The 23837-nt window shown below is 46.0% G+C and overlaps 1 protein-coding gene across 2 annotated transcripts in view; it reads left to right on the top strand.

The window, feature by feature from the left end:
* The window catches only part of EXOSC9 (exosome component 9), a 1088118-nt gene that overhangs the window by 772979 nt on the left and 291302 nt on the right, over positions 1–23837 (top strand). For both annotated transcript variants that reach the window (XM_069631163.1, XM_069631164.1), the window contains one exon: positions 4140–4286. In XM_069631163.1, the coding sequence (XP_069487264.1) occupies positions 4140–4286 (147 nt within the window). The remainder of the gene's footprint in view (positions 1–4139; positions 4287–23837) is intronic.

Genomic DNA, 23837 nt, shown 5'->3' with positions numbered 1-23837 from the left:
TTGGCCCTCTTCCTGCTCCCACCTGTGAGGCTAAAAACCTTGGGGCCACCTTCGACTCCACACTTTCCTTCTCTCCTCACATCTCTGATGTCTCTAAGAAGTCTCCTTCCCCCAGAAGCTCACTGTCTCCAGAACTTTGGTTCTCTCTAGGCTGGACTACTGCAACAGCCTCTTTCTAAATCTACCTGCCTCTACTCTCTGCAACTTATCCAAAACAGGACTGTGAGACTTGTCCTTGGCCTCAAGCCCAGGGATCGTGTCTCTCCAGGACTGAAATCTCTGCACTGGCTCCCAGTGGCTGCAAGGATTAAGTTCATAACCCTCTGCATTGTCCACAAGGTCTTCTGGGGCCTGGGACCTCGACACCTTCAACTCTCTCTTCCTAAATATCTTCCTTCCCGAGCTCTTTGCTCATCCGCCTCAACTCCCTCAGGGTTAGTCGCTTCTCCAAGCAGCGAGTTGGTGGTAGATCTCTTTCTTCTGCTGGGGCCTCCCTCTGGAACAGCCTCTCTGCCTTTCTGAAACTTGAGGAGAACCATCTCCGGTTCCGGAAGCACCTCAAGAACTTCCTCTTTGCTTCTGTTTTCTCTCCTCCTCTCCCCTGCTGATCTCCTGGATGAATCTGAAATTGCACTGGTTACCTGGCTACCCGCTGATCTCGGGCCCAGGTCCCCTCCCCGCCAGTTGCACACCTGCACTGCCCCCCTGGCAGCCCTTGCACTCGGCGACTGTTGACACCTGATATCTACACTTACCCTTGCACTGGCCACCAGCTGGCTGTACTTTTATTTATTGTCTTTATTTACTTACTGTTATCCTATGTACTGCACTGCCCCACCCCTTTCCCCCCTGCACTTTTCCCTTTCCTCCCTCCGCTGCTCTCACGCGATCTCAATGTCACCTGGCCTAGTAGGATTGTTGTCTCTGTCTTCCCTCTGTTTCCCCTCCCTTGCCTCGTTGCACCTTGAAACACTTGTGTACAGGCGCATTATAAATGCCATATCGTATCACATCATATATCATATCAAGCTTGCCTGGAGTGTTCTGGGAAGGCCATTCAAGAGGCTTCTAGGAATGTCAAGCTTACTGGAAATGTTGAACCAGGAATATTTTGTGAATGACATGACATACCATTATGGCATGGTATATCAAGACATGTTATGACATGATATCTCATTATAAAATGTAATTTTAAATGTATTTATGCTGCAAAAAAAGGGGAGGAGGAAGATAAGGAAAGAATGTGGCTGAGGTAGAGGGAGTAGAGCGGGAGGGCAATATATGTAGGGCAGATAATTGGGTAATTGTTTCTGCATGGATGAGTTGGGTCTCGCAGGGAGAGGATTGATCAGGAAACGTCAGTAAAGAAATAATGTGAGCAATTGGTTTGTTTTTTGCTGATTTTTAGTTGTGTGATCGGCTTGTGGTGTGTACAGGTGGACCATTCTAAGCTGGACACTGGTGGTGTATATATTTTTCCACCACTACCCAACCACCAGTCTGAAACCGCTGGGAATTGCCTTGGTTTATACTCTCTATCACATGATGAGTCAAGGTTTTACTGTGGGCACAGATGGGTGAGGGAAAAGGTAAAAGAGGACAGGATGAAAAAGCATGTTGTCGAAGGTGCCATGAGGAGACTCGTACACACTTGGCTATGGGGCAGTGACCGACCACCCATTATGGACAAACTAAAGCAGTGGTGTACAAACACTGTGCGTGTCCCCAACTGCTCGTTGCAGCTGAGAGCTGCTGGGATGGTCTTCACAGTACTAGTACTGCAGCATGTATGCCCACTGGGCCATGCAAGGCTGGGGGCATTTAGCTTCCCCTGTATTTCATGGCCCATTTGGATGCAGGCTGGGGGCCGGGAGGGCTACTGGAGGGCTGATGGTGCCAAGAGACCATTATTGCTGGTGGCGTTTTGAGCATGGACTGGGTTTGCAGGTACGAAACAAATGTATGTGTATATGCGTGTTAGCAAGTGTGTTTGGATGGGTGAGTGTATGTTATATGGGTGCATGGGTGAATGAGAAAGTATACAAATGCTGAATGTGTGCGTGGGCGGTGAATGAGAGAGGGAGTAAATGGAGTACTGTATGACTGCAAGTGTGTATGCTGTGAAATGAACCATTTGAATCCTTATTTTTTTTTAAATTTTCTTGGGCTTTGTGGTCATCCAACACTGAAACCACCCTTGCTTGTTTTTGACTCAGTTGCTATGCTCAGTCCCTCCCGCATATTTCTGCTCAAGGTTAACACCCTTCCATATTAAGTGATAAAGCTTGGTTAAGAATTAGTGACAAGGCACGCACTCTGTTGCCAGTCAAGTTTTCCTGCATTGACTTCTCCTCCAAACGCACGTTTTCATGACTCCATCAATCTTCAGGGAGGCTGTGTTTCTTTACCTTTTCAGGCGTGTCTTCATTTCCTTTTCAGGTGTAGCAGGTTAATGGACTATAGTGTCTCTAAGGATTCTGGTACTTGTATTTTTCACACTTAATTTCTCTTGCAGGTGACTGGAAACAGCTACCTCCATAGCACAGGGTGCGCGCCTTGCCATCATTCTTAACACTTCATAAAGCTTGGTCTTTAACTTTTGGGCAAGTTATACTGGGCTTGTGGGTCCAGGTGACTGGTAATATACTGGTGAAATGAGCAGAACAGCTAGTGTTGTGTATATTCGAACCCTTTGTGCTACATTCCCTCGCAGAGGTAGCATCAAGTTTTTAACCTGTGGGTTAGTTACTTTTGGTGAGAGGTTTGTCACAAAATCAACTCCTGGTTTGTAGCAAAACCACCTCCCAGGAGCTTGCATACCGTAAACTGCACCGTATATAGACCAGTAGCAAAACAGTGGTGTAGCACAGCATCATAGCCTATGGTTTTCGGGCACAGGGAATCATCAGAGTATATCGTGACATGATACGACTTCTCCTTAAATGACATGATGTATCATGATCAGGCCAGGTGTCATGATTCAGCTATAGCAGATCACTTCAATGACTTATCCCATGACAGGTTACTCCGTGTCATCTGCCGTGTCATACGCAAACTGAGAGTATATTTGAATTGTCCGAAATTTCAGATTGTAGAGCAAGTGCACATCAAATGTTTATGCTTGTTTTGGCAATAGTGCAGTGAAACCATGTGTGTAAGTATTATGGCTGGTGCAATGATTTGCACAAGTGTTGGTTCGAAAATGAATGCTGATGCAAATGTTGTCATTGCACCACAGCTAACCCCAGCTATGTTTGGCCATCGTGCTGTGGCTACAGTTAGAAAGCCATGTGCAATGATCCAATCTGTGCTGTCATACTGCCAGTACAAAGACGAGAATTGTGCTGGTGTGCCTAGCAGCGCAAATCATGAAATTTTGCCTGTGCCGGACTTGCCTATAAGTAGGCATTTCACTGCCACTACAACCTATGCAGCAAATGTGTTCACTGCTCCAGCAGTATTACCAAGTGGGTCATTGCCCCGTGATACAAAAAATAATATGTCTGTGTGCCATAAAGACTGTCTTCTGGCAGGCTCTCTAGGGCGTGCAGGAAGGGCCGGCCTGTTCAACCCAACCCTACCTGACTGCAAGGCAAGAACAAACACTTGTCGCTCACCACAACCATATTCCTTGATGGGGAGCATAGCTTCCCTCCTTTCTGGCAACAGAAGGTAAAACCTTCTGCAAGAGGGAAATTAGCCACAGAAATGTTGTGTTAAGTGAACGTAATCGAAAGTGCCCATAATGTGAAACTTAAATGATTCTGGAAATGATATGCAAAATGGGCATAATGTAAACTAGTAAAGTTATACTAAGGAGGTACACTGGAAATCTGCCATCAAAATGTAAATGGCAATGATCTATGTGGTCATGGAGTAATTTGATAACTGTGTGTAAGGTCAACTGGTGAAGACTTGCTGTGTATGTTTGCCTTAAAGTGGAATTACTGTGCTAAATTATAGAAAAGTGAACTGGTAATGATGTGCTAGTTGGATTCAAATATACATAGATGAATCGAGAGAATATTTATCCAAACTGTTGCCGCCTTACAGAGGCATTACCACTTTGACTAGGAGTTGCCAACTTTCTCTGGTGCTTTGTGAAGGAATACATTCATAATCGTTCTTCTCATAAACAGGAAAGAAGGTGGAAAGTTTGGTTTTGCTGAATCCATACCAGACCAGCGAATCACTGCTTTGAAAATGGAGAGGGCTCCAGTTGATACATCAGATGTGGAAGAAAAAGCCGGAGAAATCCTAACGCTTGCTGAGCCTCCGTTGGAAACGTATCCTTCATTCCATATTGTAAATGGTAGAGGGGATATTATACTAGGACATGCGTGAATTGAGAAGGAATTCATGCAATAGTCTGATCATGTGCTGCTTTTATCAACTCAACGAGTGCACCTGTTGCAGACAAGCTGAGTGATGACTGTTGATGAAACCTCTTATTGGAGCTGCCAGGTGTTGTCGGCAATAGCTCAATTGAAGCATAAGTGTTTAAGAAGCTCTAACCACTTATAATTTGCAGTCATAGTTTAGCATTGATTTTCTTTATTTAGTGTACTCTCCTGTATTTCAAGGAACCAATTGCTTGTTGAGTAGAGTACAGTGTTGCTGAGTATTCATTGTTCTCCATTGTTTCTGCTTAACAATTTATATGTGAAACTCTTTATTAACATTCTGGTTTTATATTGTTACACCTAAATCATAATATAGATTCAGTAGCAACATACATTAAACTCGGTTTATGGTTGTTTTAGGGGAATACATGTGAGGTGATGGCAGATTTGCTACATTTTATTTTCATTACACGTTCCTCAGCCAACTGTTATTTATTAATGTATCCTTCCTTTATTTTTTCCATTAGTAGCTATGGTATCTGCTTTGTGCGTGCACACCCAGGTGCAAGTTGCCTTGGTGGCCAACATTCTATACATGAATGTTCCATATGTGGATCTGTATCACTTTGTGTAATTAGGGAAGCACATTTGACATTTTGACATTTACATGTGTTCCTGGTGGGCCCACCATAGGCAGAAGCACCGTTCTACTTTCTGCCTCCTAATTTCCTGATTTATTAGTCTGTCAGGGTGAGAATTATGATGGTAGGGATCCCTATGTTGTCCTGACGTGCGACCATAGGCTGACTTGCCCCCTCCCCAAATGTCCAAGTACCTGGGCACATTAGCAGCATCTCTTACGTTAGCCTGCTTACAGGCATTCCGAACCTGTTTTTGTCACCCTCTCATAAACAATTTACCTCAACTTTTTCAGTTCATACAGGTCAGATTTTACAAAGTTACTGTGCTTTATGTAACTTATTAGTTAAAACGATCCCTGCAACACTTACAGAGCTATGGTGGCCTGGCTTCCACAAACAGAGCAGCTTGATTTTTAGAAGCCATTATTCTACTTTGTCATTTGTGCAAGCCTGATCTGGGTTCGGTTTGCCTGAAAAAAACTCTAAAATCACTTCTACACTGCATGTCCATTTGTTGTAAAGTCAAATAGGAGACTGAGAAACCCCTTTTACTTCGCAGAATAAACGAATCTCTGCGAAAACTAGTGTAAATACTGCAGTGTTAATTTGTTTTCCTGGAACCCGCATCGCGTGACTGCCTAAAACTCAACTACACATTTTTAGTTAGCGCAAGGCTTTTTCTATTTTCGAAGAAATCCATACCCATGAAGACTCTGAAGTCTTATACTGAGAATCCAGTGCCCAAGGAAACGTTTAGATTGGGCCATTACCAGTTAAGCACCGCCCCAGAATGAGTTACTTAACTCTATTAGGAACAAGAGCCTTTATTCAGTGTGGTAATAGGATGTTTTGCTCTCAAGGAAATCGGGTCTGCACGTATCACGATTCCTGATTTCACTTCCAACAACCCCATAAAAAAAACATACGTGTCGAGATTCCAAGATGGCCGCGAGTGAGTAAGGACGTGCTGGACCTTGCTCCGTTCCGGGCCAAATAAGCAGGCCTTGCTTCCAATTTCAGAGGCGGGCTGGGCCATGCAAATCAACACAGTGAGATGCGGAAACAACAGGGGACCCTCGAAGGAGCTCGACCCCCATTGTGCAAACTGAAGATCCCGTAACACAGAGGAAAAACGGCGTTGGCAGCACAGGGACCTGGCGGTGTCATCAACTGCCGGCAAGGGGGAGTGAAGCAGTGAGGAGCAGCGGTACAGGAAGAGGCGATCCTGACCACAATGTGGAGTGCAGTGAGGCACATTTCCCTAACAGATTGTAGCAAGAATACAGCCTCTGAGCAGACAGAGGGGGAACAAGAAAAGAAAACCGGCCACTGCAGCAATTTATGCGTCTGGGGACAGCGCCTGAATGCTGGAAAATTGATGAATAATAGCAGGCAGAGGAGGGGGGCGAGCAAAAGGCCGGTCGGAGCGAAAGCAAATTGGAATAATGCCCAGCTCGAGGGGGAAGTATATCTTCCATATAGAGAAGCTGGCAAGAGGGTGAGCGCCTTGGAGGAGGCAGAACAGTGGGTTGTGGCTTAGCATATTGTTGTGGCAGATGCGTGGGGGCACCCCTACAGGAAACTAGAAAGAGGTGTGGAAAGTGGTGAAAAGCAGAAGAATCACAGCTGAACAGTGTGTGCTGAGAGATTGATATATTTGAGATATAGGACAGTGAATAAATAAGAAGCCGGTAAGTGGAGGAGAGTATCATACTCGAAGTGGGTGGCAGCCCCCCTAGCAAGAGGTGACAGAGACACATAGGATATATAGAGGGAGAGACACCTCCAAGATGCCAAAGCCTAAGGAAAAAAGACACTCCTACAAAAGAAAACCACCCCCAATGGTGCAGGAGGGACAATTGGAGCAGTGTTGGAAGCAAAGCGGAGACTAACAACTAGGGCTAAAAAGGTGGTCACTGAGGAACAAAGTGGGGACGCCCTGGAGCAGGGTGAGATGGTCTTCATTCAGTAAGGAAGATCTTAAGGAATGCCTTAGAGACATGGAGGGAAGAATTGCAAAATAATGTCCAGGAACAGTTTTCTTCATTGCGAGAAGAACTGAGAAACTCCCTGACGGAAGTTAAAGGGGAAGTGAAAGAACTAGGCGAAAGGGTGGATGTCACAGAACATGGCCTGGCGCAGATGTCAGATGAGGTACCTCAGAACAGTGAATTACTAGATAAACTGGCTCAAGTCTTGCATAGCTTGGAATTGCAGGCGGAGGACTTGGATAACCAATCATGGAGGCTTGACATCCGGGTGAAGGGTTTAAGTGAGACAATATTGGATACAGACTTGAAGTGTATAATTCAGTAATGCTTTGGTAACTTACTGACGGCTGTACAGCCAGAAGACATGGGAATTGACCGAGTTCATAGTCGGCCTGAAGAAAAGAGAACCAGAAGCTAGACCTAGGGATGTTTTGGTTGCCCTAACTTCATATTGCATAAAGGAAAACATATTGCAAGCGGCAAGAGTGGAAGGGAATATCTCAGTGAATGAGGTGTAGGTACAGCTGTTCCAAGACTTGACGCTGGCGACACTACAAAAGCGGAGAGACATGGGCCAGGTGACCAGAGCTATGACAGCAAACAGATCACATACAGGTAGACATTTCTGTTTGGATTGCTTTTCAATTTTGTAGGGCACACAGCACCAGATAACACCGTGTGCTGAGGGTCTTGCACTGCTGAACTTGGAGGATGAAGGACATGGAGAAAGACGAAGGGGGCCCTCTACCTATCGGGGAATGAGACAATGGGACTGGTCCACTGTGCAGGGAAAGCAGCAAAACTGAAAGGTCTGCTGGGGAAAAGGCAAGGGGGGAGCAGAGGGTGGAACAGATGGTGTTTTATAAGGGTGTGAATGCGCAAGGTAAAATTAAAGCAGAGAGGAGGATGGATCGACATGTGTGGTTGGTAATAGGAGGTTTAGCCTGGAGTGGATGGCTGGTGGTTAATGTTTTGGAATCCAGGGATGTGTTACGATACCTCAGGTAATTTCCTAGGCCAAAGCTTTGGGGATGGTCCCCGAGGCTATCGTAGGATCTTCAGCCTGGTCCCGAGATGGTTAGTTGAGGGGGCTAGTTGGGAGGTTAGTTTGGGGAGGGTTTGGCGGTGGGGGTAGAGGATGTGGAATAACGATCATGGGTGGTGGCTGGGGAACGTCAGAAGGATAATACAGAACAATTCAACTATATTTTGTGTTCATTGTTGTGTTTCATAATGTAAGGGGATTAAACTCCCCTGTTAAATGGAAAAAGGTGGAAGCTCTAATGAAGAAAGAGAATGTTGATGTAATTATGCTACAGGAGACAAATATTAAGAAAACAGATAAATATGTGCTGCTTTTCTTGTATAATTCAAGCCAATGCCAGGGGGAAACTGGCGGAAGTGTGTGAAAGTGTGTTTGGCGGTGGTTGTGCTACCATATCTACGGACTTTAATTCACAGTGACTGGCAATCTGTGACAGAAGACTATAGTGCTGGGATATTGCAGAGTGAGGAATCGGCTGGTATTCCGTTCGGGAACCGCGACCTGGAGAGGCTCCTTTAAGTTTTATTGGCATCAGTGACGCCTGCAGCACACGCCCACGTCCCCTCTACAAAATATCCGTTCAAGGCGGAAGCGGAGCGGACGTGTGTTTGGCGGGGAGGCCTGAGGTCTGATCTGGCTAAAGTAACGGAAGTAAGTGCTATCTTGTGCTATACTAGCAGACTATAAAACACTGGTTAAGGTTTATGGGCCATTACCTCTGACTGGATTTGGTGTGAGGGCCCTTAAGTTAACGGAAAATAGTCTCTCCTTTTCCTGTTGGCGGACACTTGGTCTCTTGGAAAATCATAATAAAAATTTACAATTTGAGAAGTGGACCGATGGGAGGGGGTTTCTTTTGGAATGCAGTCAGTTTGTAGAGGGGGTAGCCCTAATGGATTGGCATGGAAGGCCATCAGCCCAGGCCAGTAAAACAGGGGGTGACATCCTTGCTCTACCAAAGAGTATCTTCCTTCTGGATGACCAACTCCCAACGAGCTCAGGATTTAGCCCCTTAAGCCTAAATGAAGGCTTGCCCCCATTACAATCTACTCTGAGGAATACAACTCTAAAGGAGCGATTCATGTCAGATTTAACCTATACGGTGACTGCCACTACCATGAAAAACACGATTAAAGATCACTTCCCAATTAGATCTGAGGACTTGGCAAAGAGTATTGGGCCTCCGCCCCTGGAAGAACTCTCGGCTAGGTCTCTACAAACTTTGGAAACTAATCCTAAGAGCCCACATTTGGATTGTGACTGTGCAGGGAATAATGGAGATGTCATTAAGACTCCACAAAGGGAACGATCGTTTGGGCTAAATCGGGTCCCGGAAGTGTTGTCACCACTGGAGGAAGCAATCATGGTCCCCTCTACAGAGGGTCGGGGCGAGTGGGGGGGGCAGAAGATCACATATCCCATAGAGCCAAGAATGGGAATAATTTAGGACCGCCGACAATCGTGGCCCTGAATTTAATCTTAGGATCATTGGTGAAAGTCTTCGAAAATATCATTCAGGAATTTTGTTAGTTAACAAAAGATATGGACTCAGTGGATTCAAATCGAGTGGCATTAAAAACTGCCAGTAATGAGGATAAGACCAAATCTGTGGAGACCTAAAAACTAATTCAGAAGGTGCAAACAGAAAAAAATTGATTTGCTTATTTCTCAAGGTTTGGAACTAAAGAGTGATCTTATTAAGGTAAATGAAAAGTTGGATACAGGTTTCCTTAATTATGGCTGCCAGAGTCCTCAAATTATGGCGGATTTTCCCCGAGAAGATTCGCTATGGGAGGATACACCATTATCGGCATCTGTCATGGAGGAATTTATGCGACTAGCTCAGCTGGCTGAGAATGAATTATCACAAGATCTGGATATTCAAATTATAGATGAGCAGTCGGCAATAAAGGATACTTGCAATATTAAGAAAGTGAATGATAAAACCAAAAAAAAGAGGGAGGCAAGAAGAACTAAAAATGGGACAAAGTTGATTCAAATGGAAAAAAAACAGGCCTCAAGGCATCAGCAAGGTTCAATTAAGCAGTTTTTGAAAAAGCTAAAAAAAAAAAGTAAACATGGAACAGATAGAAAAGGGTACTCGGAAAAGCCCTAAGCCAGGCACAATTAAAGCTCTGAAAGGAACTTCTCTTGCAAGGAGAGACGAGAAGACTGAAGTGGAACCTATCCCGGAGATTCTTAAAGTGACAGTGAGTAGCCAAACAGATTACTTGGTGCCGCCAAAAAAATAGCTCCTTTTTTTTCTGTGCCCACTAATATGGCCAGTCTTACCATCTTTCTCATTGAATTTAATCCCAGTAAGCACAGTAACCCCATAAATCTTCCTATAATCTTGAATTAAATGAAAAATATGATTTTTTAAGATACTTGACGTCGGGGGATATTGATTGGGTGAGTTTTCAAGCATACCCTGACCTGTCTTTTACTGAGGTTAGGATGAGCTCAAGACTGACGTTGGAAACGATGTTGGATTCAGATGGAAAATGGCAGAAAAGAGGCCTTCTAATATCAAGAACACCACCTATAGATATTGATAAAGCCCTGAGCAGGTCTCTATGGGTTCAACAGCAAAAGGGCTAAAGGGAGCCGTTTCTGATGGAGGACCCCCAAATCTGTTGGATATGGTCCCTGATATCATTGCACAAGTAATCCAGAAAATAAGCCTGCCTGAAAAGAAGCTCTAGCAAATCAGGAACTAAGATGTCTTTCTTGCAACACGAGGGGCTACAATTCTTTTTCTAGGAACATTCAAATACAATTTATTTTTCATAATTTTCACCTGGTCTCATTTCAAGAAACTTGGTTGATGGAGATACTGAGTATTGAGTACTTCTCTGTATTCCAACAAGTAGCTAAGTATCAAGGGTGTGGCCGACTTAGTGCCGGTTTATTGCTAGTCTGTAGTAAAGATGCCTTTCATGAATGCTCATTGATCTCAAATACAATACAAGGTTTGTTGGTAGTTAGAGTGCAAGTGAGTGAAGATGGGGTTATTGCATCTTGGGTGGTGATCACTCTGTACTGGAATCCATTGGTTTGTGCATTGGACATATTCTTGCAATTGCTGTCGGATCTGCTGGTAGTAACTCTATCTCAATTTCCTACAGATTAACTGTTCATACTGGGTGATTTTAATTCACAGTGTATTAATACAAATTGGCCATTGTTTCCCCCTAAGAAGGAAACGAAAAATGGTCAGATATGGGTTGATTTTATGGCTGATTTGAATCTAACAATGTTTAATGATAACGTAAAAAATGATATTCCAGGTGCTCCAACTTGGTGGAGAGGATCTGCTTTCTCAACGATTGACTATTTTTGCATCTGGTAATATTTTTGAAAAATGTTTGTCCTTGAATTTAATCAAAACCAAGGATAGTGATCATGCTATATTGGATTTTGTTTCAAAAAGGGAAATTATTGTTAGAAGCTTACAATATTCACAACGGATTGAGGTGAATACAGCAGGGAATAGAGTGGTGAAGTTCAAACGGGGGGGGGGGGACAGACCCTTACACAGAATTTGGAAAAGTCAATTGATATATTGCCTAATTGTCAGCTGAGGAGTCATTGTAATCCAGCAAACTATATTCATTTTCTTTGTGGTTTGGATGCCCCCTTATTTGGAAATAAGAAGCCCACTAAGACACACAGACATTTCTCCGATAATTAAATTCATGAAAAAAAGAAAATGATGAAAGCAGAAAAATACTAAATTAAGAAATTGACAAGGGACAGGAGGATATATGCTACTTAGCTGAAGAGGATTAGTAATACATATACAAATAGGGTCAGATCACATAGATTTATGGGGAAGAAATGCTAAGAGTGGTCGAAATTCTAGAAACTTCTGGTTGATTGCTAATGCAGGATTGACCCGAAGTGATTTAATGCAAACCTCCTGTATTGATGAAAAGGTCTGGTTTGAATATTTCTCTAAAATCTATGGCCATGATAGAGCGACAGACCTGAACTCCAAGACTAAGTCCAAGTGGTCGATGGATTTTGGGGGGGATGACATTATGGACTTAATTACCAAATCTTCCAACTCGAGAGCTCCAGGTCCTAACGGCCTCTCAAATTCTGTCTTGAAGAAAAATCCCTCGATCTGGGCGGTTTTGTTGAAAATCTTGTTTGATAATATCTTGGAATTTCAATTGATTCCCAAGTCGTGGAAGACGGCATTTATTATTCCAATTTATAAAAGGGTGACCGACTGTTGCCAACTAACTATCGCCCAATATCCCTCCTAGATGCAGACGGTAAAATCTTTTGTGGCCTACTGTTGGGCGAATTGGAGTGTTGGGCGACAGTTAGGGGTATTTTACTGAAAGAACAGACAGGCTTTAGAAAAGGTAAATCGACTATTTTAAATGTCTTGGACTTGGCATGTATCTCTTCTACTACAAGGGTAAAGGGTGGCCCGGCTCTTTTCTGTGCCTGGGTCAACCTCTCGAGGGCCTTTGACACCATTAATAGGAGTAAATTATGGCTCAAATAAAATAATTGGGGCCTTCCAGATAGTCGATTGAATATTTTGATTAATCTATTCTAAGATTTGACTTTGAGAGTTAGGCTGTCAAAATCAGGACAGTTATCGAGGACTATTCCTACTGAGGGGTGTTCGGCAAAGGATGTCTGCTGGCCCCATTTCTTTTTATTTTATTTATGGCAGATTTATGTGAATGGTTGGCTGGGGAAAGGTCTGGTGGCTCCAAAATTTGGAAATGAGTATATAAACTGGTTGGCGTATGCCGACAACATTGTGGTAAAGGACCACTCTCAAGTCGGTTTACAGTGACTGTTGAATGCCTTAGCTGAATAGGCATTTCTGAATGATCTGATTATTAATCCGGATAAGTCCAATATCGTGATCTTCAAACATCCTAAGAAATCAACTAAATTCTATCCATGGACTTTAAATAACTCAACAATCCCTGTTATTAAAGAAGTGACCTATTTGGGCACCCAGATCATGGCCTATCCGACACAGATTAATTTCCTGGCTAATATGGAGATCAGACTAAGAAAGCTGGGAGCTCAAATAGCGAGACTATACGACAAATACTTTTGATTCTCATTGCTACCTTTCGATAAAATATTATATGGCGAAGGTAGTTCCCTCATTAACATATGGTCTGGAAGGGAATGGTCATGCTTTTGAGGCAAATTGGAAAGCAAGATTTGGAAAAAGGTTTTGGCTCTCCCAACTGCAGTTCCAATTGCATGTGTCCGGTTTGAACTGGGTCTTGGTTCAATGCTGTCAACTATGGAATCTAAATGGCTCAGTTAGTATAGGTTGATCTTGGCGCCACCTAAGAATTCACTATATGAAGATGCTGCATATCTTTTGAAGTGCAACAATAATCTGTTTCTAAAATCACTAGCTTTGAAGTGTAAAGAAATATTAGATATGTTAGATAGCTCTATTGAAATTCTTATTCAGAATCCACTGAAGGTTAAAGAACAGGGTCGGACTGGGATAAGAAATAGGCCCGGTCACCCAAAAAATAAGTGGCCCACCCCTCGCCTCAAAAAAGTGGCCCACCCCTCGCCTCACAACCCTTGACCTCTGATGACATCACCGGAAGTGATGTCATTTGACCCCACCCCAAAGTGACATCCCGGGAAGTGATGAAACACAACCTTTCGCCCCTTGACAAAACAGTAAGTGTCATCAAATAGCATTGTTCCTAAGTACACTAAATTACTGTGAATCCAAGCAAACGTCCAAGACCAAATGATCATATTTTATTGTATAGCACTTACGCTTAAGCTCTTTTTTTATAGAACAAATATGCATACAACCTGTGTTGGTACTCATTTATCGACGTAAGAAGACTTTTAAAAAAAAATGTGGAAAACAAATGTATATTTATTTTCAATTTTATTTTTCTTCAAACCGGCCCCCACTCCCCAGGCTCAATTTCGGCCCGGCCACGGGCCAAAAGGCAGAGGGGCCAATCCAACCCTGTTAAAGAATCTCTTAAGAGAATGGACTGGATGAGAACAATTACAAATATGAGAGAGGCTAAATTATCATCCTCTTGTTCAGAATATGATAAACCAAGGGGTTTGCTTCCGGCTTACCTAAACAAGTGTGTAAACCCAAGAACTAGAATGGATTTTAAGAGATTCAGGTTAAACTTGGTATTAATGTTGGTAATTAAACATATTAGAGATCGGATAACATTTCCGACTAATACATGTAATCTGTGCGAAGAAGTGGTGAAACAGTCAATCACACATCTGCTATCAGAATGCACAGGGACGTGGCGGATTAGATATAAAAGGTTACAAAGATTCGTCCATGATCCCAGAATGCTAAACTCAAAGATCTTTTGGCTGAGAATGAGTCAGGGAGAGGAAACCTTTCTAACGGCAGAAGTGATAAATTTACTAAAAGATTTAGATGTACTTGGTGCTATGACATAGATAAATTAATTATGGTGAAAATATAATTGATTATAAGATTACTTATTCTTTTTTGTTTCCTAGGATTTATTGAGAAATTGATATGTCTTGTTGTTGTGAGATGTATTTCTTTTATTGTGTAAGTTGTTTCTTTTTATGTTTTAAGTTTTGTTTTGTGTAAAAAGTCAAAGATGTTTGACTATGATTCACAATAAAAAAAGGGGGGGCTTTAGGGGTTTTGATAGGACTTGAAGAATCATTCAAGGCTACTATTGTGCGCTCCCTAGAGGACACAGAGGGGAGATATTTGTTTTTGCTCATACAATTGGTACATAGACAAATTACTTTGGCAATGATATATACGCCTCATACTGGGCAGGTTGAGTTCCTACAAGAGGTGGTACTTAAGCTGGAGGCCTTTGCAACGGGAGAAATCATCTTTATGGGTAATTTTAACTTGGAGTGGGGCCCCAATACAGATGGAAGTTGAGGTGCAGGGAAGAGTACAGTACTCCCCTCACGGGCATTAAATGTTTTGAAAATGTGTCTTTATTTGATGTATGTCGGACCAAGAAAGGTGATGAAAGGGGATACACATGCTTCGAGGGGATTGGGTCCTCCGACGTATTCCATATCTATGACAGTACTCACCACAGCTGTGCTACTTTGGAAAATCTCCTGCATCGATAACGCCGCCCTGGAGGACCTCCTCCGACGGCCGACGTCACTGGATGTTATAAGTAGGACGCACGACGCCCGTAGCCGGTATCGGGTAATTTTATCGCCACCAAAAATATCGCCGTACATATGGTCGTCGGGAACGGCCATAGCGATATTTTTGGTGGGGAAAATGTATGGGGTAAATGGATGGGGGGCTTTCGGGGGTGTCCCCCGCTTCCTTTTGAAATATATGGGGGCTGCGGGGGTGTCCCCCGCAGGTTCCATGGGGTAATATTGCTGCAAAAATATGGCGAAATTTTTGTATGGCGATATTTTTGCCCTGGAAGTCGAAGTCTGCAGGGCTTTCGACGGACGACTCGAGGGGAGACTCTCCGCGTCGTTGTCGGAAGTCCAGTGGGTCTCGGTCCCGGAGTCGGTCTCGCCACTCCTCTGCCTCTTCGAGGAACACCCGGAAGCACTGTCATCGGTCGCCTTCCCCGTCCTCATCCAAGGACTCCGCCCGTCGGCGAATCGCTTACCCCACCAAGCATGCGACACCGGAGGAATGGGCTTCCTTCGGGAAGATGATGTTGGCGATTCTCGAATCACAGGGCACTGGTCCGTCCGCGCCTCCGAGTGGGTTCGGTCGTGATCAGCCGAGAGACACCGCTCGCACGCCTTCGGGCTCGGGTGGTCGTCACGATTCGCGAGAAAAAAGGTCCTGCGCGGACAAGTGGAATCGTTCTCGGCATGCCCAGTCCAGGCCCCGGTCCTCGACACGCTCGATACCGCGTGAACCTGTGCAGTCTTCGAGGAAGACATCGACGCCTGTGGCGCCGAGGTCGTCGACGGACTCTCTCGAGGCTCCGCCTCCGAGGAAGTCGTTGGCGCCCAGGTTGTTGAGGGACACGCTCGGGGCTCCGCCTTCGAGGCCTGTGTTGACGCCGTCGATGCTGTCGGCGCCGCGTCTGTCATCGACGCCGATTCACTCAACGCCTTTCGAGGCTGTGTCGACGGGGTACCCCGTGGCTCGGGGGAACCACCTAGAAAGGCTCTGGCCAAGGTCAAGCATGGCTTTGGTTCCAGTTCTGTGCCTTCTTACAACCATCTGGAGTTCATTTCAGAGGTGGATGAGGGCTCTGATGATGGCATGGTGCCTGTCACAGTGCCTGATGAGATTCTCTCAGGCCATAGCTAGTTTGAGGACCTGAGGCAGTCCCTGCATGATGCTAGTGGGCTGGACACCTCTTCGGAGGTGGAATTTTGTAGGCCTGAGCCTGGCTCTCATGCCGATTCTTCATACCGGTGCCTTATGTCAAGGGTCACCGAGTACTTAGGGTGGTCTGCTCCCCCAGGGGAGTTTGTTCAGGATGACCTTACGGATATTCTCGATATTGGTCCACCAACTGACCTGGTACTGCCGTTTCATATGGCTCTACAGAGGAGGGTGGCGGCGGCTTGGACTGCTCCGGAGAGTCTCCCGGCAATGAGCAAGTCTTTTCCGCAAAAATACCACCGAGCCAGTAGTGACCACTGCTACTTGTCCAAGCACCCTACTACGGAGAGTTTGGTGGTGCAGGCGGCTACGGCCCCGGCAAAGTAGGCTTCGTACCCTACCATCCCTCCTGATAGGGACGACAAGCTTTTTGACGGCTGGGCGAGGAAAGTGTTTTCTGCAGGGGGTATGGCGCTTCAGACGGCCAACTCCATATGTGCCTTGTCATGTTTCACGCACTCTCTGTGGAACTGTTTCCTTGGCGGCTGAACATAATCCCAAAGGGAACGAACGGAATGGTTTCCTTGCCATGGTTCAGGATGGCAAGGATGCCATGTGTGAGGCCATTCAGTCGGGTTTGGACATGGCATATTGCGTCAGCTGGTCCATGGCGGCAAGCACCGTGATACGCAGGTTTGCGTGGTTGCGGAGGTCTGGGCTTGCTCCTGATGTGCAGGCCCGGCTCCTCAACATGCCCTTTTACGGGGAACATCTTTTTGGCAGCAAGGCTGATAAGACCCTTGAGAGGTTGCAGACCTCAAAGGCTGCAGCGAAGTCGTTAGGCGCTGCAGTTCGACAACCTCCGCCTTTTCATCCTAGGGGACAGCAATGGAGGGGAGGTTCCTTTCGTTATTACTCATCCTTTGGTAAAGCGAGAGGAGCTGCCAGTCAAAGGGGCCACCTAATAGTGCCAGAGGTGGAAAACAAGGTACTCGAGGTGCCAAGGCTGCTCGGGCTGTTGCCTCTTTGCCCTCAGGCAATGCCGCAGCCGCTTCAGCTCAGTCATGAGGCCATGTCCCATGGTTCGCCGGTTGGGGGAAGGCTGGCGCAGCATCTTGCAGAGTGGCGTGCCATTACTTCAGATGTGTGGGTTCTGGAGATCATAACCCACAGCTACTGTCTTCCTTTCCGGCAGAGGCCTCAAGACAATCCACCGGGGAATCTCTCTTTGAAGAGTCCGGATCTGCTCCTTGCGCAGGAAATTCAATCCCTGCTGGAGAAAGGCGCCATAGAACTGGTGCCTGTAGCGGAGAGGAACAAGGGATGGTATTCCCCTTATTTTTTGATTTCCAAGAAAGACTGGGGATTGAGACCCATCATGGACTTGAGCGTTTGAACAAACTCTTCAGGAAGGACAAGTTCAAGATGGTTACTCTCTCTCAAGTCCTCCAGGCCCTTCAACTTCAGGACTGGTTGGTGTCTCTCGACCTCAAGGACGCTTATTTTTATGTGCCAATCCATCCAAAGCACAAGAAGTACCTCAGGTTCGCGGTTGGTGACTCGAAATTTCAGTTTCGGGTCCTGCCGTTCGAATTGACCTCCGCCCCGAGGGTCTTCACCAAGCTCATGGTAGTGGTGTGGTGGCAGCGCACCTCAGGAAAGGGGGGATTCACGTCTACCCCTACCTGGACGATTGGTTGATCAGGGCGCGCTCCCCGAGCAAATTCTGGATCATCTGTCAGTTACCTGCCAGTCCCTCCACAAGCTGGGCTTTTCCCTCAATTTAAAGAAGTCCCATTTGACAACAACTCAGAGGCTCCAGTACATCGGAGCAGTGCTCGACACGTCCCTGGGGCAGTGTTTTCCTCCCCAGGTGAGGGCTCATCACATTCAGCAGATGGTGCACAAGTTTCAAATTGCCCAGACTCTCCCAGCGTTCGAGTTCTTGAGACTGCTCGGCCTCATGGCATCCTGCATTCTTCTGGTGCCAGAAGCCAGGTTGCGGATGAGATCTGTGCAATGGGCACTCAAGCTCCAGTGGTCTCAGTCCTCCGGCAGGATGTCGGACCCTGTTCAGGTGCCGTCTTCGGTCGCCCGGGACCTTCTGTGGTGGGCAGACGAAGGCAATTTGATGAGGGGGGCTCCATTTTGGCTGCCCTGGCCGGAGGTGACAATCGTGATGGACGCATCCCTCACGGGATGGGGAGCTCATGCCAACGAGTTGACAGTCGGCGGTCGTTGGTCTCTGTCGGAGTCCAGACTCCATATCAATCTGTTGGAGCCGAGGGCCGTCAGGCTAGCCCTGAAGGCTTTTCTGCCGACTGTGCGAGGAAAGAATGTCCTGATCCTGACGGACAATGCGCTGGCCATGCACTACCTCAACAAAAAGGGGGTGCAGAGTCACTTCCTCTGTGCAGGGAGGCGGTGCAGCTCCGGTTCTGGGCAATCCAGCAGGAAGTTTCTATCTCGGCAGTTCATCTGGCAGGAGACGAATACGAGACGGCGGACGCTGTGAGCAGGCAGAGCGCGATCTCTCACGAGTGGGAGTTGGCTCAGGAGATTCTCCTGGAGATCTTCGCCCTTTGGAAGACCCCTCAAGTGGATCTCTTCGCCTCCAGTGTCAACCGGAAGTGTGAGAGGTTCTGCTTGCGGGAATTTCCTCAAAACTGAGCCTTAGGAGACGCGTTTGTGGTGGAGTGGTCATTCCCACTGCTGTATGCGTTTCCTCCAGTCCCCCTCATCCTGCAAGTACTGCAGAAGTTACGGAGGTTCGGTTCCCGGATGATCCTCATTGCTCTGGCGTGGGCCCGGAGGACGTGGTACCCAGACCTTCTCGACTTGTCCATCTGCCCTCCACGTCGTCTTCCCTACCGAGACGATCTGCTCTCACGGGAGGGGGTTTAGGTTCTCCATCCAGAAGTCAGGTCCCTCAACCTTCACGCTTGGTTTCTGAAAGGTTGAGGTATAGGGATCGGGACCTCCCTGAAGACGTGATGGAGGTGTTGCTTTCGGCCAGAAGGCCTGCAACAAAGTCCCTGTACCGTTGCCGTTGGAGAAAGTTCTGCGACTGGTGCAGGGTTAAGAATGTGGATCCTTTTGCATGTGAAATTCCCATGGTTCTGTCTTTTTTGCTTTCTTTGGCCCACAGGGGCCTTCAAGTGGGTACCATTAAAGGTTACCTGGCGGTGCTGTCCATATTTAAGCGCTCGTCTGAAGAGTGTTCCTATTTTAAAATTCCTTTAATTTCTCAGTTTCTGAAAGGGCTCACTAATGTGTTCCCTCCGTCGCCTTTCCAGGTACCCGGTTGGGATTTGAACCTTGTTCTGAAGTTTCTGATGGGTGCTCCGTTTGAGCCTTTGCATTAATGCCCTTTGAAACTGTTAACTCTTAAAACTGTATTTTTAGTTGCGGTCACTTCCGCTCGCAGAGTGAGTGAGTTACAGGCACTTTCAGTTAAGCCACCCCTTCACTGTGTTTCATAAGGACAGGGTTGTCCTTGGAGTTCGTCCTTCTTTTCTTCCGAAGGTGGTGTCGGGATTTCATTTAGGCCAGAAGGTTGTTCTTCCGGTGTTTTATCCTCCTCCACATCCTGGTAAGGAAGAGGAGAGGCTCCGTAGGCTTGATCCTAGGAGAGCGTTAAGCTTTTATGTTTCACGCATGTCCCGGGTCAGAGTGGACGATCAGCTCTTCATTGTTTACGCTGGAAAGTGTTTGGGACAGGCTGTGACGAAACAGACTTTGTCTCGCTGGATTATTTTGGCTATCTCTGAGTGTTACCGCTTGGCGGGTAAGGACCCACTGGTCGGCTTACGGGCCCATTCTACCAGGGGTATGGCTGCCTCTACTGCCCTGCAGAGGGGTGTTCCTTTTCGCAACATCTGTGATGCAGCCACCTGGGCTTCGGTACATACTTTTGTACGTCACTATTCCCTGGATTCCATCCGGGGGCAGGATCTGGCCTTTGGCAAGGTGGCCCTTTACTCCGCAATTTGATTGGGCATGCTAAATTTCTGTTTTCTAAATTCTTTTCCCACCTCCTTGCATTGGTACTGCTTTGGGAGTCTGTCATAGATATGGAATACGTCGGAGGACCCAATTGTTACGCTCACCTGGCTCCCACAGGGGCGTCGGTCGGACCCGGACGGCTGCGGTCTCCACCAACGTGATGCGTAGTGCAGAGATGACTGACTGGACTGGCCCTCCTAATCTTGTCTGCTTGACCCGCAGAAGTATTCTCCTACAAGTGGAGAGATAGATTTAGCCACCCGTAAATTCAAGTGATGGCACCCCCACTGTCCTCCCCACTAATCCCCTCCAAAGTGCCCTCTCAGCAATCTCACCTTATATTCTTGAAAGATGAGCTCTCCATCCTGCGTGGATTGCAGGGGCGCGTTGATGCCAGTTACTTCACTGGTTTGAAGGCGTGGGAGAGTTCCGGAGAGTATTGACTCCGAGGTTCCTGGCGAAGACCAGTAAGTATCAAGTTCATAGAGTTCAATATGTCCGATGTTCACTCTTGCTCCCCCCTTCCTTCCTTGTCTCGCAGCTGAGTTCGTGAGAAGATGCTCTTGTGGCAGCTGGTGGCGCTCAGGTAAGAGTCTGTATTACACGATGCGGTCCGGTAAAGGTTGCACATGTTTAACGTGTTGATTTCTCTCTCTTTGCAGGTACGGCATATGAAGATGTGGAGAGTTATAGAATAATGCCTCCGGTGGTAATCAGGTAAGTCTATGGTGGTAAGAGTTATATTTGTTGGTTTTCTCGGCTCACCTTGTTGTTTTCTTTTGTCCCCCAGATGCCGGAGTTCGGCGAAGAAATGATGGAGGCAGCACCGAATCAAAAGATGCTGTGAGGACTGGTGAGTATGGCGCGGCGCTGCAGCTGGAGATGTGACGCGTACAGAAATGATGTTCTTTCCGGGTCCGGAGGCGAGATGGATCCGGAATCAGGTGAGGAATTTGAAAATAAGTTCGTTTTCTAACCTTGTGCTTTTCTTTCCTCTTTGTTTTAGGAGCTCTGGATTCGAGGCGGGCGTGGCAGAAGACTGGATGCTGACTGCAGGCACGGTGAGTGTTACGCTGCTGGATGCAGAATAATGCGAAGCGTGTGCTGGTTTTCGGGCGTGGTTTAAATAGCCTCCAAAGTAGTTCCAGGTAAGAAGTCCCCAGAGACACGCCCGAGTAAAAAATAGTCCCTGTAATAAAATAGTCCCATCCAGGCCTCACGTTGGCTTAAACTCACTGGCAGCATGGTCTGCATCAGTTAAGTAAAGTCTATGGCGCCAGGACTGATTTCTATCATGAGCGTGGCACCTAAGGCGCCAGGACTGAACCCAAACAGCCCCCAGCCGGGGCTGTTAAGGTTTTAATAAGTATCTGGATGCCTGCTCCCGGAGCTGATGGGCTTGCTCCTGATGCCCGGGGGTAGGCATCATGATACCAATCCCCTCGAAGAACAAGTTACTCTCTTACCTGGTAACGTTCTTTCGATGGGATGGTCCGACGGCGTATTCCATATCGCTCCCTCCCTACCTTCCCCGCTGCAGAATTTCTGCAGCGTACGTTTCCGCAAGGCTTTGTGTGTCAGACTGGCAGAAGACTGGTGGCACACGTTCTGGGAAAAAAACCACAACTGAGGCTACGGGCGTCATGCGTCCTACTTATAACATCCAGTGACGTCGGCCGTCGGAGGAGGTCCTCGAGGGCGGCGTACCGACGCAGGACGCAGACGCCGAAGATTTTCCAAAGCAGCACAGCTGTGGTGATTACTGTCGTAGATATGGAATACGTCGTCGGACCATCCCATCGAAAGAACGTTACCAGGTAAGAGAGTAACTTGTTCTTCTCCAGCATTGGTATCTTTCATAGATTCACGTGCGCCCACCCGCCTCCCCTGAGAGGCTGCTCCTACTCTCAACATCCATCATACTGTAGTTCCTACAGTTCAAAATCTGAAGATGGCTGACTGGGGGCGGAGCTTAAACCGTGTCACCTCATTGGTTGGGGCCATAAAGGACCAAAGTGAGGTGGAGGGACTACACAATAGAATGGATTATAGGCCACAATGGGATATTTACATGCATTCTCTATGGAATAATGATAATGGATGTATATTAAATCAAAATTAATAATTATTTTTATCACTGAGGATTCCCAGTCTGACGACAGGGAATATTCAAGCATCTGAATCTATGAAAGATACCAATGCTGGAGAAATACAGTTACAGGTAAGTAACTAAAACTTTGAAAATATCATTGTTTCTGAGAATAGAGAGACAAGGAATGGAATTGCATAGGGCTAACAATCGGGTTCTGTTTAGGAAAGGGCTGTCATTGGAACGGTTGATTTCCTCAGGTTTCACAAACGGGCTCCGCTTATTCCAAACATCATTACTCCTTACAGTGTTGATTACAGATATATTAGTAAAGCCAGATTCAATTGTGTTTGTTATTTTTGCAAATGTGGTTTTACCGCGAGTAGGGGGGTTAACTTAAAATCGGCTTTGGACTGTAGATGTTTTATAGTGTTATCAACTGTCTCTTGAAAAGGTTGTGCTGACCTACCAGATACAGAATAATTAGTAACCCATTTATCCAGGGGCCCACTAAGGTCAACCTGCCTAATTTCCCCATTGTCTGTGACACGTGTGATGCCAGTATTAGATGATTTCACTAGTGAGTCAGTCAGCTATATCACTGCCATCATCTACAATTTGACATTTATTACTGTACCCCATTCTTTGTAAAGCAGGTAGATGTTTATGGAACAATGATAAGTTAGATTTTTTTTCCGTTTGAAATCCTAGGTTTCTTTGACGTGGATTTTTCCACCATCGATATTTCCTGACATAGAATGTCAATGGCATCCGGTTAGTTGGCAGCATAAACTACCACATGTTCATTGGTTGCCCTTGTCATTCTAGTTAGAGATCTTGATTGCATATTATCAGCTATTTACTTTAATTCTGAAGGCTGTATAACAAGTGGATCATTAGTTACAGTAGAATCGTTGTTGGGAATATCAACAGGGTTACTCGGGTTAGCCGTTAAAGGTACATAAATACCAATAGGACCCACACCATCCACCTTTCTGGCTGCTAATGATTTAAAGTCTTGCTGATCTTCCGCCAGCCTTGTGCAAAGTTGGAATAAGGAATACATTTTAGCAGCCTTTGGCAGTATGATTGAATGTTAATTAACCAATTTGTCCTTATCATTCATAACTGATGCTTTCAGGCTCTGATTAATTGGCTCTTCGTCAGTTTCATAATCCATTTCCTCCGAGTCCGATATTAAGCCAAACAGATTGGGACTTGCGGATACATTTGTTGGTTTTATATAATTCACGTCAGTATATCGTGGTACCAGTGAATTCCTTTTTAAGTTCTTACAGAGGTTAAGGAGTGAACCATTGTTATCAATGGTAAAAGAGTGTAGGGTAACGCTCGTGGTTACTTTAGTAGGGGTAAGGTTCTGCATATTAATTTCAATCTGTTCTGAGATGGCA

Source organism: Ambystoma mexicanum, chromosome 6q (assembly GCF_040938575.1).
Source record: "Ambystoma mexicanum isolate Mex_15411 chromosome 6q, UKY_AmexF1_1, whole genome shotgun sequence".
Classification (NCBI taxonomy): domain Eukaryota; kingdom Metazoa; phylum Chordata; class Amphibia; order Caudata; family Ambystomatidae; genus Ambystoma; species Ambystoma mexicanum.
This window is presented reverse-complemented; position numbering and strand designations above follow the sequence as displayed.